At 51.4% G+C, this 18873-nt stretch overlaps 1 protein-coding gene across 1 annotated transcript in view; it reads left to right on the forward strand.

Moving 5' to 3' along the window:
* The window catches only part of LOC134535391 (tyrosine-protein kinase receptor torso), a 67384-nt gene that overhangs the window by 11194 nt on the left and 37317 nt on the right, over positions 1-18873 (forward strand). The window contains exons 2-6 of the mRNA XM_063374465.1: positions 13644-13733; positions 13981-14037; positions 15605-15662; positions 16808-16980; positions 18165-18294. Of these exons, the coding sequence (XP_063230535.1) occupies positions 13644-13733; positions 13981-14037; positions 15605-15662; positions 16808-16980; positions 18165-18294 (508 nt within the window). The remainder of the gene's footprint in view (positions 1-13643; positions 13734-13980; positions 14038-15604; positions 15663-16807; positions 16981-18164; positions 18295-18873) is intronic.

The raw sequence follows: 18873 nt of genomic DNA on the forward strand, positions 1-18873 counted from the left end.
ACAATAGCATTGTAGTTACAATGTTGTACAATTACATTAAAAAAAACACCTAATTTTTCGTCGATTGCCAGCTTTCCATTTCCTGCTGAGATTCATCTTGAAAACACACCACCTCACAACCACTGATACAATTTGTCAGTTTCAAAGCAACTTATTCAAGTGTTGTCATTTTCAAAGCAACATTATTCCCGCCAGAACTTCTCGGTGCATCTAGCGGGTAAACTCGAAACTAACCGTGGAAACTTGTGCCCGATATCTAGCGGCGGAATGCTGCACTCAAACGACATTTTTTGTTTTAAACTCAAATTATTTATGATTCTCTACGTTATGTTAATGTTTAAGACTAACGGAATTGTTCAGGATACTTAAATTAAGTTGTGTGTAAAATAAATGCTGTGTACAGTTCTTATAAATACCTAATATTTAGTTTTAAAAAAATTTCTTAATTAAAATTAAAAAAAAAAAATTGAGATAATTTTTATTAACACCATTGCAAAATTCAAAGCTTCATTTACTATACCGTGTCGTAACTTTTTTTTTACCAACGATGCTATTCATGGGAGAAATAATTTCCCTCGTGGCTGCAAAACTATGGATCTTAGCCTTAAATAATTGAGGGTTTGATTGGCCTTGGAATATTTACAAATGCTTAGTCTCAGATACTGAATATTGAATGTTTCATACAAATTTTGATTTAAGAAAAGTTTAATGGATTAATTTAAGCATGTGTTCAAGTAAACGAATATACCTTCCGAAAAAAAAAAAAATGTGAACGACTAGTATTCGCTGCCGGAGCAGCTACATCACCATTGAATCATTTGATTAGCATACCGAAATTTTCAAACTATATAATGAAATGAATTTGATCAAAATACTGCCCATCATGTTAAAATTCATTTAAACAAATAATATTATAAGGTTGTCCCCCTTTTGTATTTGTGAACTTTAGTTCGCCCCATCCACAACAGATGGCAGCACCGTGGTTGTTAACACATTTCCGTTCCTTGACCGCCGTCGCATTCGCGTAATTACTTCCCCACCAAAATGCCGTGTACCGAGAGTTGAGATCGGGTTAGGGAGGGGCTGTTCCGCCTACCTCCCTCCTTTCGTGTTATTCCTTCAGGAGCCGCGTTTGACCTTCCTATGTTATTTCGCGTATCCGACGTCCCGCTGGCTCGTGTGTGTCGGATCAGAGAGCCTCCGCAGATGAAACTACTCGTGATCAGGTGTAGGCCCCCCTGTTCCACGCGCCACAGGTCCAGATCGCGGCGACTTGGGACCGCGTCTTGCCGCGAATCTGAATAACAAATGCCGGCGCGACCAGCGGAAACAGTGTTGCCAGGTCTACCACTCACCAAAACAGGAGATTGAACTGTGAAAAAACAGTAGAAAGAAGTAGATATCCTAAACATATAGTTTTCCTTTACAATTAATTTAGTAAACCTATTTTTACACACATTTACTTTTGCATTTACACATTTAATTTTGCCCCAAAATAGACATTTTCCAACGGCAGAAAAACTCTAGGATCTTTATAATCAACTTTATCTATATCTATGGATCTTACAATTTCTGGTTTAACATAGCACTCGAGGAGAGTTTTTAATACAGAAACTACACTCGGCCTCAAATTTTGAATTTGTGGTTGCTCACTCTGCATTTGCTTGTTCAGGATATTGAACATAGGCAAAACAAACTGAAGAAACTCAAGATACAATTTGTTGAAGGGTGATTTTAATTTTTGAAGAATGGCATCTGATGCTAATAACTTATCTTCAAAGGCAGCCTGGGTGAAAAAAAGTATGAAGGCATCATACTGCTCCAAAACCCGAGATACAACTAACTCAAGGGATAACCATCTTGTCTGACTTGGATGCAACAGCTTATGTGGCTTTACATTCACAAAACTTTGAAATTCTTTGAAGGATTCAATACGTTGACGTCCCTCGGCTTCAGGTCCCCGTTTTCCCGTTGAAATAAATGTCCTGTTATGCCCGTACTGCCCTCGTCGGAGAGGTGTGGGTCCAGGCCAACGTGGCCGGGACCGGGAAAGGCGGGACCTGGAGGGAGAGTGAAGTGATTGCGAGGAATGTTGGTAGGTTGTCGCAAGCAGAACACGGCATTAACGAATTTCACGAGCCGTCTTTTATTAACGCTTATAAAGTCCTGCCGCAGCCTGGCGGAACCGTCGCGGAACAAGTGCCCTACCACGGCGACACGGACTCCCTGATGACGGGGCGGTTCTCAAATACGTTTCGGCGCGAATCGTAAAGTTTATTAATGCTAGGCTGACCCAGTGAGAAAGGGCCCGAAGACGGAACGCTGTACATACGCGGCCCGTTACGTAATGTTCCGTGGACGGCGAAAAGTTCAGAGACTCGTAGCACCACGTTCGCGTTGTAGAAACTGCCCGCTAGACACGTCTCCCGATGACTCGTAAGTTAACAATGCTAAGCTGATCCGCGGTGGCAGCTCAGCTGCCGTGACCGACTGCGGACTGAGCGAACGTTCAATCCCGAGCGCAACGTGCGCGGCTCGCGGAGCAACGAACACGTCTGTCTCCGCTCGAGACCAGGACGCGACTGCCTCTCCCCGCTCGCCCGCGGGCCGGCGCCCGCGGGTGGCGGGGAGGGAGGGGAAAATCGGCCGGCGTGGGAGAGAGCTCCGTCCCGCGGCGCGCCAGGCTGCAATTACATACTACGGCGAAACACTTCAGAAAAAGTTATTGAATTATTTACAAAGACATACACGAGACATTAATTACACAGCGAACTTGCACAATGAATAATAAATAAAATAAGTTAATTACACACATTCAAATCCCTTAATCGTTTACAAATATATACACACTGAAATAAAAGATAAAGTCACATAGAAAAAACACTCGTTGGCATGCTAGGGCGCACGCGGGTGCGTCCCTGGCCGTCGCACACACTGGGGTTCACTGGGGGGGAAAATAGGCCCCCTCAGGCCCGCGTCGGTGGCCAGGTACGGCCTCTGTATCTGGGAGGGTACGACGACTGTCGTCATATGCCCCCCCTCTCCCGAGGCCGTCCTGGCCCCCGACGCCGACCTAGACCGGCAGCTGCGTCCGCGTCCGGCCACTTGTCTGGTCGTCGGAGCTCGTCACGTCATTCCGTCCGGGTCGGGCAAACTGGGGCAGGAGCTGCATCACGCTGCAGCGTAACCCCCCGTCGGTCGTTTGTCTTACGTCGCGGGGTTTGCGCTGACTCCCCCACTCGTAGTCCCGGAGGTAGTGGGGGGCCGTCTTCTCACGCGTGGACCGGCGCAACGCCGGTCCCCTCCCCGCGTGAGCGGTCATCCTCGGCTCCCCGGAAGGCAAGTCCAGGACCACCTGCTGGGCCCTGTCGACATCGCCCTCCCCACTGAGGAGCCGGACCGTTACCCCGTCTGTCACGTCCTTGCTCACGTCCGTCCCCGTCACCCGCCGTTCCCAGGAGTGGACGTACCTCCGTCCACGTCTCTGGGTAGGCTCCGGCAACGTCACCACTGGTTCACTCAGGTCGACCAGGTCGCCCTGAGCAGTGTTGTCATGTGTTACGTCCTCGATGAGCGGTCCATCAGTGTCGTTGGCGTAGGCGCTGACGTCATCAGGCGGGAGCACCCGGTCCACAAAGCGCTCCAGCTCTGCCATGCTTGCGCCACGCGGACCCCTTCCGCCCCTTCTGACGGGCGTCCGTTCCCCGCCCCCTCTTGCCAGTTGCCAACCACCGTTCCCCTTTTGCTGTCCCCCCGTAGGAGGCTGAGTCGGTGTCGTCGTGGGGGCCCGTCCATGTGTCGTGCCCCAGGTGTCGTCGTCCCTGTCAACGTTCCTGCCAACCCCCCGCAGTGACTTGGGGTGGGCGTGTCCTCGTCGACGTCCCTGATCCGGCTCCGGTGGCGTCACCACGGGGTCACCGAGGTCGACCAGGACTCCTACTGCGACGTTGTCATCGGTCCTGTCCCGTGTGTCGTCGTCCCTGTCAACGTTCCTGCCCACCCCCCGCAGTGACCTGGGGTGGGCGTGTCCTCGTCGACGTCCCTGATCCGGCTCCGGTGGCGTCACCACGGGGTCACCGAGGTCGACCAGGACTCCTACTGCGACGTTGTCATCGGTCCTGTCCCGTGTGTCGTCGTCCCTGTCAACGTTCCTGCCCACCCCCCGCAGTGACCTGGGGTGGGCGTGTCCCCGTCGACGTCCCTGATCCGGCTCCGGTGGCGTCACCACGGGGTCACCGAGGTCGACCAGGACCCCTACTGCGACGTTGTCATCGGTCCTGTCCCGTGTGTCGTCGTCCCTGTCAACGTTCCTGCCCACCCCCCGCAGTGACCTGGGGTGGGCGTGTCCCCGTCGACGTCCCTGATCCGGCTCCGGTGGCGTCACCACGGGGTCATCGAGGTCGACCAGGACTCCTACTGCGACGTTGTCATCGGTCCCGTCCCGTGTGTCGTCGTCCCTGTCAACGTCCCTGCCAACCCCCCGCAGTGACCTGGGGTGGGCGTGTCCCCGTCGACGTCCCAGGTCCGGCTCCGGCGGTACCACCACAGGGGCGCCGAGGTCGGCCAGTACACCTTCGGTGACGTCATCCTCGGCCTCGTCACCGTCCACTGGTCCGCTGTCGTCGTGGTCGTACTCGTCGTGCGGGTCGCCTATCAGTCGAATGTCGTCCCTGTGCACCTTAGTTGTCCGTCCGTCGGCGCGACGCACGAGGTACGAGGTGGTGCCCAGTCTGTCTACGATCTCCTGTGGCCCCGCCCACTTAGGAGCCAGACTGGCGCAAAAGCCCCGCTCGCCAGCCGACAGGTGATGACACTTAACAAACACCTGCTGGCCAGGCTCTAGTCGTGCTGGGGGCTGGTGCGTCTGCGGCGTACGTCTAGTCAGGTAGTCAGCTTGGCGACGTCGGGCGTCTTCGCGCAGATCGTCCGTGGTCATGTTGTGCAAGTCGGGGGTTGCGCGCGCTTCCCCGGGCAGGGCGAGGTTCCGGCCCTGCACCAGTTCAGCGGGGGAATGGCCCGTGACCGCGTTCGTCCGACGGCGCAGGCAAAACAGCAGCGTCGGCAGGTGCAGGTCCCACTTGGTGTGGTCCTCGTCCAACCGGATGCGCAGCTGAGTTTTAATGTCCTGATTCCGCCTTTCGGTCGGATTCGCGCGCGGATGGTAGGTGGGCGTCGTGTGATGCTCCACCCCCCAACCCGCGCAGGACACTCGCCAGCTTCTCCCCGTGAACTGCACCCCGTTGTCCGTCAGCAGGACCGCGGGGTACCCGTATCGCGGGAAGAACTCGCGCTCGAGCAGGGCAATCACGGTGCCGGCCTTCACGTTTGGTACTGCGAACGCCTCCGCCCAGCGGGTGAAGACATCCGTGACCACAACAATGAATCGCCGACCACGGGACGTGCGAGGATACGGCCCCATAATATCCACCGCCACAGTGTGGAAGGGATTCCGGGGCCGTCGTGGGACCTGCTGCTCCTTGCCGTCGGGTCGCCTGGACTTCCGCTCCTGGCAACGCAGGCAGGCCCGCACGTAGCGTCTTACTTCTGCCGCGTCGCCAGGCCAGCGGAACGTCCGTCTGACCTCACGCAGCGTCTGCTCCGCGCCCGGGTGTCCCGCCAGGGGGTGGTCATGCAGGTAGCTCAGGACCCAGCGCCTGGCCTCGGGCGGCACGTGGGTCCGCCACCCGCTCGACCTGTGAGCCCCCCTGGTCTGGAGCACCCCGTTCAGGCTCCGGCAGCCCGGTATCACCCCCTCCCCACACTCTGTCAGTCGGGTCCGGGTGTCGGGGTCCCGGAGTTGCGCCGCGTGGACCCACGCCAGCAGGTCAGTCATAGTCTCGGGTCGCGCGTCAGGTGCAGGAGCAGTGGGGCTTGTCAGCGCGTACAACGCGCACGGTCGCGGCACCGAGTCCTCTACCCCGCGCTCACGCTCAGGGAGGAGCACTTCCTCCCAGCCCTGGTCGTCGTGGAACTCATTCTCAGGGTCCGGATTCCGGGACAACTCGTCGGCCAACTGATTTTCACGTCCAGGAATGTGCTCGACCGTGAACGAGAATTCCTGGATCAGCATGGCCCACCGAGTGAACTTAGACTTCCGGCCCTGAGCGGAGTCCAACCAGCGGAGGCATTGGCTGTCGGTTCTCAGCGTGAATGAGCGGCCCTCGACGTGGTGACGGTACCTCTGTAGGGCCCAGACCACCGCAAGGCACTCTTGCTCATTCACGTGATACTTCCGCTCAGCCTGCCCAAACTTGGCGCTGGCGTACTCGATCACGCGCCTCTCGCCCCGGTCATCCATCTGGTACAACACCGCCCCCATCCCCTCCTGACTCGCATCCGTCTGGATGAAGATGGGGCGGCTGGGCACCAGGCGTGAGAGCGTGTGACAGTTCCTGAACCGGCGCTTCACCTGTCGCAAGGCCTCGTCCGCGGCGGGGGTCCACCGGAACTTAGTCTTCGGCGACAGTAGGTCCGTCATCGGGGCCGTCACCGTGGCGAAGTCGGGGACGAAGGACCGCAGCCAGTTGAGCAGCCCCAGCAGCTTCTGGAGCTGCTTCCTGGTCTTCGGTGCCCCCTTTCCCTCTATTAGCTCCAACTGCTCAGGTCGGGGGCGGCACCCCTCCGCCGTCACTATGTGTCCTAGGAACTCTATTTCCGTGGCCCCAATGTGGCATTTCTTTGGGGCGCACGTCAGTCCGTGTCTGGCCATACGTTCTAGCACCAATGCCAGATGGTGCGCGTGTTCCTCCCACGTCCTGGACCAGACGATAACGTCGTCCAGATAGGCACTGGCGAACTCACCAATGTACCCATCCAGAACACGTACCATCAGGGCCTGGAACGTGGCAGGGGCGTCCATGAGACCAAACGGCATGGCGCAGAACTGGTAACGTCGACCGTCTGGTGCCGTAAATGCCGTCTTAGGGCGGTCCTCCAGACATACCGGCACCTGCCAGTAGCCTGATTTTAAGTCTAGTGTCGTGAAAATAGTGGCGTCCCCCAGTCCTGCCAGTGCGTCTGTGATATTGATCTGCGGGGGCGGGGCGGGAATGGTCAGTTTGTTTATCGCCTTGAAATTTACGCAAAAGCGTAGACTTCCGTCTTTCTTGGTGGCCAGCACCACCCGTGAGTTATACGGGGAGGTGCTGGGTTCCACTACCCCGTCACGTAACATCTCGTCAATTTGAGTCTGTATGGCCTCCCGTTCCCGGATGCCAAATCCGTATACCTTCTCAAAGGGAGGGCGGTGCGGTACCATCGGTATCCGGTGTTCCGTCACGTTTGTCCGTCGTAGCCGGTCCGCGGCCGCAAATACCTGTGCCTGAGAGGTGAGGACATGGTTGATGACATCGACGTACTCCTCTGGAACACCGTGCTGAAGGTCTTCTAGGCGAATGACTGACTGAGGGGGACTGGGGGGAACCTGGTGCACGCCGTACACCGTCCAGCGCCCCTGGGTGCCGAAGTGCATCCGGCCAGCTCGTACTTCCACGGTGGCGTCGACCTCGTGCAGCCATGGGACCCCCAGAATCAGCCCCTCGCGGAGCTCGGGGACCACCCAGGCCTCGACGTGGCTAACGTGACCAACGATGCTCATTGTTACCTGAATGATGCCCCCTGCTGCAACGACGGCATCCCTGGTGGCCAGCTGCACCAGCTCCCTCCGCGGTGTCACTGCCTCCGCTCCCACCAGGTGGGCCGCGATGTAGGTTCGGCTGGCGGCGGTGTCCACCAGGGCCAGCATCTCCCGCCCGTTAGCGCGGACAGGAATTCGCAGCAGCTCCGGCTCCTCGGGGCCGACCTGCCCCAGCTGTGCAGTCGTCTGTCCCCCACCGCCCCCGGCCACCTGGCCGTCCGGGCGTGGGGAACTCGCGGCGAGGTCCGCGGCTCGCTCCGGCGCCGACGTGTTGACGTTCCGGTGGTCCACCTCGTCGACGACAGGTCGACGAGGCGGCTGGTCCGGCCCTGGTATAACCGGCCTCAGGGCCGCGGCGGTGGCGCCGGCAGTCAGCTGTCCCTGCACGGAGATGGCCGGCGGGATGCCTGCGCTGATGCTCTGGTTGTCCGCCCCGTCGACGGCGTATCGACGAGGCGGCTGGTCCGGCCCTGGTATACCCGGCCTCAGGGCCGCGGTGGTGGCGCCGGCAGTCAGCTGTCCTTGCCCGGAGATGGTCGGCGGGATGCCTGCGCTGATGCTCTGATTGTCCACCCCGTCGACGGCGTGTCGACGAGGCGGCTGGTCCGGCCCTGGTACACCCGGCCTCAGGGCCGCGGTGGTGGCGCCGGCAGTCAGCTGTCCCTGCCCGGAGATGGCCGGCGGGACGCCTGCGCTGATGCTCTGATTGTCCACCCCGTCGACGGCGTGTCGACGAGGCGGCTGGTCCGGCCCTGGTATAACCGGCCTCAGGGCCGCGGTGGTGGCGCCGGCAGTCAGCTGTCCCTGCACGGAGATGGCCGGCGGGATGCCTGCGCTGACGCTCTGGTTGTCCACCCCGTCGACGGCGTGTCGACGAGGCGGCTGGTCCGGCCCTGGTATAACCGGCCTCAGGGCCGCGGTGGTGGCGCCGGCAGTCAGCTGTCCCTGCACGGAGATGGCCGGCGGGATGCCTGCGCTGACGCTCTGGTTGTCCACCCCGTCGACGGCGTGTCGACGAGGCGGCTGGTCCGGCCCTGGTATACCCGGCCTCAGGGCCGCGGTGGTGGCGCCGGCAGTCAGCTGTCCCCGCAGTTGCCTCGGCATGGGGACAGCTGATGAGGAGTAGTCCCGTTGTCCCCTGCTTCCCGGCGGCATACAGGACGTTAGTGCGGTAGGCGCCGGTGGTGGTCGACGTGTTCTGTCAGTTACTGGGACTGCCGGTGGCTGGCGGGCCGGGGAGCGGCACCCAGTTGTCCCTCCGCCCCCGGTCCTGCGTTTCCCGCCTGCGACGTGTTGCCTTCGCGCGCCTCCTCCCACGCGGCTCTGGTGGGGCAGAGGCGATGCCAATGGTACGCGTCCGGGCAAAAACGGCATCGCGGCGGACGTTCGTCCCTCTCTCTCGTATCTGTCCGCTCGTGACGTCCTCCTCCTGTCGCAGCTGGTTCCGGGCGTTCCCTGGTGCCACCGCGGTCTGTTGTCCTGCGCGGTCCCGCGCCGCCGGCGTAGCTCACCACGGTCAAGTCACTGTCCGTGACCTCTGTGACGGTGACCCCTCGCGGCCCCGAGCGAGCACGGGGAGCTCTCGCGCCCCTGAGTGCCGTCCTCCACTGCGACATGTCACGTTCGATCACGCGGGCGAGGGCCACGAACTCCTCCGTGTCACGACCAGCAGCCGTCCTCATGAAGGGGCGAAACTCTGGCAGCAATTGTTCGACAATGGTTGGCAACGCCGCACTCACGTCCCCACTTGTCCCCAATCGGCGGAACATGCGTAACTTCTCGTAAATGAACTGCTCTGCACTCTCGTCCTCCTCCTGGTTTCGGCAATAAAATGTCCGCAAACACATTGCCCGCGCCTGATCGTTATCAAACCTAGTTTTGACTTGGCGCACAAAATGTCCCCACTCGGTATCAAAACTCCCGGCCATTGACCACCAGTTCCTTGCCTCGCCGCGGAGCTGTCCCGCCACTCGCGGCGTCCACTCCGCCCGTCGCACTTCGTACAGTTTTAGGAGGTGTTCACACTCCCGCAAAAACTCCCGCGGGTCCTCGTTGTCTCTCCCCGCAAACTCTGGCAACTCAAACTGCGTGCTCACGTACCGCACTACCGGCCCATCTGCGTCCGCGTGCCTGTCCCCCTGTTCCCGTTTACTGTCCTCAACTGTGCTGTCCGTGCTGTTTGCGCCCTCGGCCGCGCCGCCGGACCCGCAAACCTCGTTTTTTACGTCCATTTTCGCGGAGTCTCCCTCCTCACACAAGTCCGTTTCGAAACTGATTAGATCGTATCTTTCTTGTCCCGCCTGTTTCCACGCCATCCTGTCCTCCTGTGCTACTGATCCGCGGATCGTGAACACAATCTCCCCCAGTAATACAATACGATCCTCCCCAGCGCGTTATCTTCAGTCCGGGATACCGCTGCACCGCCGTCTTGTATTTCTGTCCCCCACGACGCGCTATCTCTCGCCGAAACGTCTCGTGTTCGCGCCGTTCCCGCGCTGCGTTATCTCCCGCCGGCGCGCCGGCGCGACGTCTCGAATTCGAGCCGCTCCCACGCCGCGCAGCCGCACCTGCTTCCGTTCTGTCCTGCACCTGCGCGCTTGCGTGCGCTTGCGTGCGCTTGCGTGCGCTTGCGTATGCTTACGGCCACACTAGTTGGGCGCCAAATGACGTCCCTCGGCTTCAGGTCCCCGTTTTCCCGTTGAAATAAATGTCCTGTTATGCCCGTACTGCCCTCGTCGGAGAGGTGTGGGTCCAGGCCAACGTGGCCGGGACCGGGAAAGGCGGGACCTGGAGGGAGAGTGAAGTGATTGCGAGGAATGTTGGTAGGTTGTCGCAAGCAGAACACGGCATTAACGAATTTCACGAGCCGTCTTTTATTAACGCTTATAAAGTCCTGCCGCAGCCTGGCGGAACCGTCGCGGAACAAGTGCCCTACCACGGCGACACGGACTCCCTGATGACGGGGCGGTTCTCAAATACGTTTCGGCGCGAATCGTAAAGTTTATTAATGCTAGGCTGACCCAGTGAGAAAGGGCCCGAAGACGGAACGCTGTACATACGCGGCCCGTTACGTAATGTTCCGTGGACGGCGAAAAGTTCAGAGACTCGTAGCACCACGTTCGCGTTGTAGAAACTGCCCGCTAGACACGTCTCCCGATGACTCGTAAGTTAACAATGCTAAGCTGATCCGCGGTGGCAGCTCAGCTGCCGTGACCGACTGCGGACTGAGCGAACGTTCAATCCCGAGCGCAACGTGCGCGGCTCGCGGAGCAACGAACACGTCTGTCTCCGCTCGAGACCAGGACGCGACTGCCTCTCCCCGCTCGCCCGCGGGCCGGCGCCCGCGGGTGGCGGGGAGGGAGGGGAAAATCGGCCGGCGTGGGAGAGAGCTCCGTCCCGCGGCGCGCCAGGCTGCAATTACATACTACGGCGAAACACTTCAGAAAAAGTTATTGAATTATTTACAAAGACATACACGAGACATTAATTACACAGCGAACTTGCACAATGAATAATAAATAAAATAAGTTAATTACACACATTCAAATCCCTTAATCGTTTACAAATATATACACACTGAAATAAAAGATAAAGTCACATAGAAAAAACACTCGTTGGCATGCTAGGGCGCACGCGGGTGCGTCCCTGGCCGTCGCACACACTGGGGTTCACTGGGGGGGAAAATAGGCCCCCTCAGGCCCGCGTCGGTGGCCAGGTACGGCCTCTGTATCTGGGAGGGTACGACGACTGTCGTCAACGTTTAGAACTTGAATGAAAATAATTGAAAATACCACGGACCAAATCTTCCGGTTCCCTTGGAAGCTTCGCACAAGCATATGATGAACACAAATGGAATGAGTGGCAAATACACCTCATTATAAAAAGGTCGGGCATGTCGTTTTTCAAAAGAATAGATAATGAATGTCTTTTACCCATCATTACACTAGCGTTATCAGCAGCGAAACCGATTAGGTTTTCTTTGTAAGGAATATTTTCCTTCTCAAATGACTGTACCAAGCTGTTATGCAAGTTAACAGCATTTGCTTCACTCACAGGAATGAGATCGTAAAATGCATCAACTACATCCCCTTCTCCAGAATGCACTCGTACGACTACACATAAATGTTTGGTAGAACTTGTGTCAGTTGATTCATCAACAATCACCGAGAATTTATTTTCCCTCAATATATTGCAAAGTAATTCCTTACTTTCCTGCCCTAAAACATGTTTAACAATGGTAGTTGCTTTAGTTCGGCCACACTTGATTTTTTTTTGCAATTTCAGAATCAGGGCAAACTGATCTAATAAGGGGTGTCAAGTGACTAATTATATTAAATGAAATGTTGTGTTCTGCTACAAATGCAGAAAGACGAATTTCAGCTTCTTTGACTTTATTACTTAAATTGGTTGCTTGAGATGCAAATGAAGTTAATGTTTTTTGACCAATAAGTTCCTTTCCACATTGCACATGTTTATCAGACTCTACATGTCTAATTAATGTACCTTTACCTCCAGAAGCAATGCTAATATCACAGTTACATGACTTACAATATGCAAAACCGCATCCTTTCTTGCTAGACTGTAACCAACCCTTAAACAACTCTTCGTTTTCCCACTCACGTTTGTACTTCTGAGAATACTTCACCTTTTTACTCATAGCAAATAATTAATAATAAATTCAGCGTTATCAAAATCCATTCGTAATAGACAACGGCACACTTTGTCCGTGACACCACATCGTCCGAAATTATTACAGGCGACCGCGAGACAATAACAGTAACATAAACTGTTTCACTTCAAAGCACACAAATATGATGACTGATAAACAGAGTACCGACAGGCGACAGTGACACGACACGATGACGACACTCAACAGACGGACGAGACGAGTCACGAGTGACGACAGCTCTATCTCAACCTATAAGGGCGCCTGGGGTGGGAAACTCCCGGAAAAAGATACGCTCATGCCACAGCCACACACCACTAACGAGGGGAAAGTCCCTTAGGTAACTATCAGAGATTCGATTTAAATGTATCTCGCAGTAAATCGATATATTGCAGTGTGACACTAAAATTTTAACTGTTGCAGGCTAGAAAACTCAAGAACATAAAAATATACACTTTTTAGTTAAAATTCAAGCCGTTTTTGTTAATTTTAATAAAAAAATTGTTGAGGCAGGAAAAAGCAGTAGATTTGCTTGACTTTTCGCTTTTTAGCAGTAGAAAAGTAGATTTTTTAAAAAGAAGGAGATCTACTGCAAAAACAGTAGACCTGGCAACACTGAGCGGAAACCGGGTCCGACCCTGAGTACTTCTGTCAGTCACTTGGGCCGCTGACAAACGAACCAGCACATATTTGACCAACTAAAGAAACCATACATGTGATGAGATGAAAAACAGTTCATGTTGTTGGACAATCTCGTATCTAATCAAGACCGCTTCTTTAAATATGGATATATATTTGATTTTCTGCATTATGTTCTTAAAGCAGTAAGAAGCAAGGGAATATCTAGGGGGTTGGCAAAAGCGGTGGCTGCTACCATCGCCTATTTCCTAAGTGTAAAAAAAAGGGCAAAGAGCTGTAGTTAGAACAATTTTAACTAATCCTTACAAACAACTGTTAATTTTTTTTTAAAATTATGTTATTCTTTTTATTATTATTTATTATTTTATGGAACCATGGCACCATGGAAGAGATTCAGTTCCCACGAATGCCCTCCATTCTTCCATTTTGAGCTGGATAACCCTTTGGTAAAAAGTACTGTAAGAAGAATTTTAGTTGTGACCTTGAAGTATGATACTGTTGAGGCCTAAAGCATTGACATTTCTGTTGTTTCAATAATGCAAAATATACATTTGGGGGGGGGGGGGGGGAAATCAGTCAAATGTAAGTTATGAGGGGGGGGGGGGGGGTAGTTTATGACCTAAGTGCATAAGTAGTCTGTGACAATCTCCTTACCTAAACTTGTCTTCAGTGAGAGTAATGCCTGTTTGTTGTGTTGTGCAGGTTGATAGCCGTAACGCAAACTCGCTCTTGCAACCAAGTAGCCTGGCAAGCCATGGAGAGAACTTGTGTAGTGATGACAGTTGTAAACAGGTGAGTTTTGATATGCGTAATTACTGTACCTACTAGTGTCTAGAGATTAAGGTCGTGTCCGAGTACTTGTGTCCTTGCGTACGCCATTTGCCCTTGTGGCATACTTGACGTGTCTGGACGGAGTCATTGTTTGGTTTCTTTAGAAACTAAAGTTAAGGATAGTATTTTTTTTAAATGATCCGAAAATGGACCTACTGGTATGAGTGAATAAAGAGCAGTTTAAAAGCTGTGCGTTCCTGTGTTGCAGTGCGTGGCGGGAGCAAACCTGGCTCTGAAATACACGTGCAACTCTAGGAACTGTGGGGTGAGTAGCCTTGTGGGCAGCAACTTTCCACTTGTATTTATTGGAATTAGAATAAAAAAAACTGCTTCATGAATGTTCAAATTATAGTTTGTTGTGTTGTTTCTATGATAAATCCAAATATTTTTATTATTATATTCAGTTGAAGGTTTAAATATAATATTGCCATTATTCCAGACCACTTATGAAATGCTGCAGCTATTATTTCTGTAATGTATCTGAAACATTCCATACAAAATGTATTAATTTTAACCGTCCACTTGCTGCTTTCAAATAACCATGAAATTGATTCAATATGTAGTTTTGGGCACACACCATTGCTGATTACACTGTATGGCATTAGAAACATCAACAATAGACAAGAAAGGTACATATGCAAACACATGTAAAACAAGCCAAGATCAGGCAATGTCAAAAAAATTCAAAACGCAGACAGCACAGAAAAATCCTTGGAAGAAATTAGTCAAAGAACTATTACAGCACAAATAGACACTGTGGGCAAACAATGACAAGGCAGTACCAACAAGAACAATAAATACAGACAAAAAAGACCTTGGACAACATCACGACATACAGAAAAACCCAATAATTATACAATGACAGGTGAGCAGTTCTCTGATTTGCCGTGCACTTGAAAGCCCATGTGTGTCTTGTTGCGAGGATAGTTGATTTTTTTGTAACTTAGTTTCTGTTTTAATTAATGAAATCTTTATATTATTTAATTCACTACTTTGATAACATTGTTTTTGTTTACAATTATTGCTGATTCTTTTATTATACTTTTTATTAGATTTTCTTCCTGTATGAGGTGAGTAGCATTGTCCCAGAGTATTTTATGACCAAGGTCCCAGGCATGTTGGGCAAGTTTAATCAGCGATGGCGTGTGTCCAAAACTACATCTGGAATCAATCTTCCCTATTGTAAGACATTCAAAGAACGAACCATGAAACTGTTTTACATCTACCAATTTTTTTTTTCCTCCTAACCCAACTAAAACTAAGTGTACCTAGTTGTTGGGAGGGGTCTGGGTCAAGGAAGACTCTTAAGTGCATCTCAGAATCCTTCAAAGAACATCGACTAACTAGCTGTTCCAGTGTGTGTCTGTTACTGCCTGTCCACCATTTTGCTTTTGGTAATTCTATTGTCCTTTTGTTTGTAGTATCGAGTACCTACCTGTTCCGTCTGGGTTATCCTTAAAGGTGTTTTCCCCATATCTTTCATCATTATCCATGTCATCTCTGTTCTGTTATCATGGACACGTTACACACGCTCTGGGTCGTGACCTTCCGTGTTCCCGTCCTCCGTGTTTACCACACAAGGTCGTGGTAGTGCACCTTTGTCAGATACGGTGCTGTGAACCTCGATTGACTAAATTGTCGGTGAGACTTCAAGGACTGCAGCGAAACACTGTGACCTGTCCTCTCCCTTCGTATGCAGTGTAGCGAGAAGAATAACGCCATGTTAGTCCCCACCCCCTCTCTTTTTTTTATACTGTGTCATTATGATTTCTGTGTTTGAGGAGCAGGGAGGCCTGTCACCATTGCTAATGAGTGCTTGATTTATTTTGCAGTATTCAGAATGGTGCCTTAGCAGCTGTTTCTGTGTTAAGGAACTGGCCGAAACATCAGGTAAATGTCCTGACCACACGTGACTTACGTATGCACTACAAATTGCTGTTCGGGACACTGGGGTTACGTCATGAGGGGAAAACATAGTAGTGATTGGGCGATTATTTTCTCTCAGTGTAATTTTGTATCTAAGTTTAACTCTACAACACATTTTTAGTTTAATTAAAATTATTATTTCATGGAACAAGTAGTTGTAAACATGTTAAAAAGTGTAAGAAACACTAAACCTAGAACCAGGGACAGAAATTGTGGGTAAACCGCTATTTATTCCTCAGTCACCATCGCCCAAAATCAATAAATATACCAGGCTTAAATTTATTTTGCATTTGTGTACATTATTTGTAAAAAATTTAAGTTAAATTTTTATCAAACCCCACAGTACTTTACGTCAGTATAAGTTTTATTTAATGTAAAACTGTATTTATAGAAATAATATTATGTTCAAGGTTTATTGGGAACACAATAGATTAAAACACATAGTTTTAACTGTTACTATGTAAAAATTACAATATTGACGTTTCCTTCCTCCTGTTATTCTACTTCACGGAAAAAGGAAGGCTTAGCAAAAGCACTTCATATGTTACTTCATTAAATTATAATAATTTTACCTAATACATTTTTGCTGTCAGGTGAGTGATAGTAAAATGTTAACTTATCTAAGGCAATAAAAAACTAGAGTTGAAGTTCTTAAGGGGTCCTGAAACATTTTGATTAGGTACGTTAAACACGCTTAATTCTTGAACTATATGATAAATTTTTGACGTGATATATCGTCTTATAAATCGATGAACGCCGGCTGCATGCACGAAAAATTGTCACATTCCGTCTTGAGCCGAGCGTGCAAGAACCGGCCAACCACCGTGCGAGAAAATCTTCTGTAATATCAAACAGTTTAAGGTGGGCTTTTTAACTAATTGTTCGTGATTACATTTAAACAAATTATTTAAATAAAATTTGAAAATTAAAAAGTATGCAATTTTTCATCGATGTTTTCTCATGACCTTAAAAAGTAAAATTATCGTCCGTAAACCGACTTTACAGACAAAACCCCGTTTTTGTTTGAACTGGTGCGTGAACTTGCCTCGTGCCACCGGCTTGAAGAAAGGCGTGAGCTTGCTCGGACCGCAGCGCGCTGGTTCCTGCAGAGCTCCCAAGCAGCGCGGTGGCGGGGGAGGTTGGCGTGCCGGCGCTGCTCTGCCGCAGCTTCCAGGACGGAGACGCGCTGCTGGGCGTGCAGTGGACCGGCCCCGCCCACGCGCTGGCGTACGTCGTCGAAGTGAGGCAAGAGGAGGAGGCCTCGTGGGTGCCCCAGACCACCGTGAGTCCCTCGTGAGACACCGAGTGTGAGCCTCTTGCTACATTTTGATAGACTCATGAAGTTCTCCACTCCAACAAGCATTTTAACTATCAATAAGAACAATTAGACCTCAGAGCCAGAATCCGTGTTTTGCTGCAATTAGGAACCCTTAAGGAATTGACTGTAAGAAATAAAACGTAGTCTGCTTTGTCCTGTTCGTCAAGGCTTCACCTCACTCGTCTTTTCTCCACTTAATCGCTGAACCGAATGGCTTAGGCCCAACAGAGTTGTTGTGTTTATATGATGCAGCCAGTAAAAGTACGAGGGTTAACAGAGATATGTGGAAAGGCTTTCACTTACGGAGTCGGCTACTCCGCCCAGAAAACAAGCCGGTTGGTCAGTTAGCCAGCAGAGACACGGCAGAAGCAAGGCAGTGGTTTGTGTCAATCGTTTGGTGCAGAAGGGTCTTGGGACTTGCGAGGTTATGATGCCGGGAGCCACTTTGATATCAGCTTTGTCCTCTTATAACTCGTGTGTCATGCCCGAAGCTGCGACCGTTAATGCTCCCCTGAATCTCGTCTTGATTTTTCTCTAAACAGTGTGGTGCCTTTCCATACAATTCATACCCTATTCACCAGAATGTAATGCTATGATTTTTACCAAAACTATGGAAACCTAAAGTGGATGTTGCATTATCGTCGCAAAATTTGTATCTTGCTGTTGGGAACAGCTTAGTTGAAAACCTACAGGCTCTGCCTCATAAATGCGTCGCTTATGCCATTTTAGTCCGGGCGTGACAGGCATGACAGGTGAGAATTGCAAATTGAGTTTGTCTCTGGGTTCTTTCTCCTTTTCTTCACTGTCGCACCGCTTTTGAACTCCAGTCGTAAAACATACTGTAGATCACTCTGCTGACAGAAGTGGCACCAGAACGGATTTAGTAAATATTGAATGGATTTAATAATATAGATTTTGAATGCTATGTACTTAAATTGCGTTTTCAAAACCATAAAGTCTTTTTCATAAACTCGTAATCGAATAATTTGGTGTCACATTGTATTCAGAGTCGCATCATATTGGGGTGAATACTTTATTTTCTCTTGCTCGCCTTGCTGTGGACGGGAGCAAGCCCCATCTCCGGGGGACTTCGTGACTGCTGCCCAGCGACGGTGTTGGAGGACTCAGCGCACGGGGGGATGTTGCAGAGTGTGGAGTGGAGGACCAGCATCACGGGGCTGCTCCCGGAGACGCGGTACAAGGTCAGGGTGCGAGGCTTGGCGGCGGACGGCCAGGTGGGCCCAGCGGCCGAGAGCGACTGGATTCTCACCCTTGCAGGTGGGTCGTTGTGCTGATTCGGTTCAGCCGGGGAGTTTTATAGGCTCACCTTTAGTGACGGCATAGCACTACTATACTTCGTTCACAGCTGCGCAATGCGGCGAGCTTATTGCTGTAAGACTTCTGCTAATGACAGTTGTATTTTATAAGATGAGGTGCACTACCTTTATTTTTAATGTTCAAATGATTTTTGAAACTTACATAATCTACAGTAATAATAAAACTGTTTGAGGCAAAGAGACTGTACATTTGAGGCCATTTGTGGCGGCCTCAGTCGTCTTGATTTTTATTATAACTTTTATGGTGCGTAAAGGTTGTTTTAAGATGAGTAAACTGTTTTATAATATTATTTATAGTATTATATTAGTTAATGGTGTATGTAAATTATTTATTTGTTGTTTTGTTGTACGTTTATTATTCTTATTCGGTAGTGGCAACCGCTAGAATTAACTAGAACGATCGAGCGGAGTCAGGGGTGGCAGGACAGGAGGGGGGGTGACGTCACCTGACGAGAGAGGGGAGGCGCCGGCCAGCTGTTTTTGACGTTTGGACAGACATGTATGTGTGGAGCGCGGGCCG

This window comes from Bacillus rossius, chromosome 8 (genome assembly GCF_032445375.1).
Source record: "Bacillus rossius redtenbacheri isolate Brsri chromosome 8, Brsri_v3, whole genome shotgun sequence".
In the NCBI taxonomy this organism is placed as follows: Eukaryota; Metazoa; Arthropoda; class Insecta; order Phasmatodea; family Bacillidae; genus Bacillus; species Bacillus rossius.